Source organism: Heterodontus francisci, unplaced genomic scaffold (assembly GCF_036365525.1).
Source record: "Heterodontus francisci isolate sHetFra1 unplaced genomic scaffold, sHetFra1.hap1 HAP1_SCAFFOLD_438, whole genome shotgun sequence".
Taxonomy (NCBI): domain Eukaryota; kingdom Metazoa; phylum Chordata; class Chondrichthyes; order Heterodontiformes; family Heterodontidae; genus Heterodontus; species Heterodontus francisci.
The window spans coordinates 76,937-78,005 of record NW_027140493.1 but is presented as its reverse complement, the minus strand read 5'-3'; the positions used below and the strand labels follow the sequence as shown (position 1 = coordinate 78,005).

The 1,069-nt window shown below is 50.0% G+C and overlaps 1 protein-coding gene across 1 annotated transcript; it reads right to left on the bottom strand.

The window, feature by feature from the left end:
- Positions 1–204: 204 nt before the first annotated feature.
- Positions 205–615, bottom strand: LOC137360020 (histone H3-like). Its single transcript, XM_068025599.1, has one exon. The coding sequence runs from the start codon at positions 613–615 to the stop codon at positions 205–207; it is 411 nt and encodes a 136-aa protein (XP_067881700.1).
- Between the last annotated feature and the right edge of the window lie 454 nt (positions 616–1,069).

Here is a 1,069-nt window from a genome sequence, read left to right as displayed (position 1 = left end):
ACAATTCTAGGGTTTCTGCACAAATAAAGCTTTTGTTGAGTCCCCAAATGATTGCCGCTCTAATAAAATGATCTGTTCTGGAGCGCAGTTTTCTCTGCTGGAATCGATGACAGGAGATCGCAGCTCTTTGTTTTGCCGATTTGGTGGCTCTTAAAAGAGCCGTTGTGTTATTTGATGCCAAACTCAGTTTGGGGCAGGGTGAGTTTAGGCGCGCTCCCAGCGGATACGGCGGGCCAGCTGGATGTCTTTGGGCATGATGGTGACTCGCTTGGCGTGGATGGCATACAGGCTGGTGTCCTCAAAGAGCCCCACCAGGTAAGCCTCGCTGGCCTCCTGCAGGGCCATGACGGCCGACCTCTGGAAGCGCAGGTCTGTCTTGAAGTCTTGCGCGATCTTCCGCACCAGGCGCTGGAAGGGCAGTTTGCGGATGAGCAGCTCGGTGGATTTCTGGTAGCGGCGGATCTCCCGCAGAGCCACAGTGCCGGGTTTGTAACGGTGAGGCTTCTTCACTCCGCCCGTGACTGGAGCGCTCTTGCGGGCCGCTTTGGTAGCCAGCTGCTTGCGGGGAGCTTTCCCTCCGGTCGATTTGCGCGCTGTCTGCTTGGTTCTGGCCATTGTGGTAGAAGATCTGGAACAAAAACACTGTAAATGTTGAGGATGCTCAGGGACTGTCTATTTAAGACAGTAGAGGGACCGCCCTAGTGTTGTGATTGGATGCAGCCTCATCCATCAGTCAAGTTTGAAAGCAGCTCCGGGAAGTAAAAGGGCGGCGGGAAATGCTGCGCCCTGATTGGTTGAAATGTAACTGAAGTTGAAATTTAATCAATTTCAAAAGCCCGCCAATTTCCGATGAGAAAACAATGCAAAGAGTAAAAAAATCCAATTTGGCCTGAAGAATTATGAAATCTGAGTTATTGTAGCTTCATTTATTTCGGCTGAGATCCCCCACTGTCTTTCAACACAGTTTGAATCGGCCCTCAAGAATACATTATCAAATACAACCGTTTAATTCATGACGCACTGAATCAACATGGAACAGAAACATACAGTATAACAACGCGACAGAGTT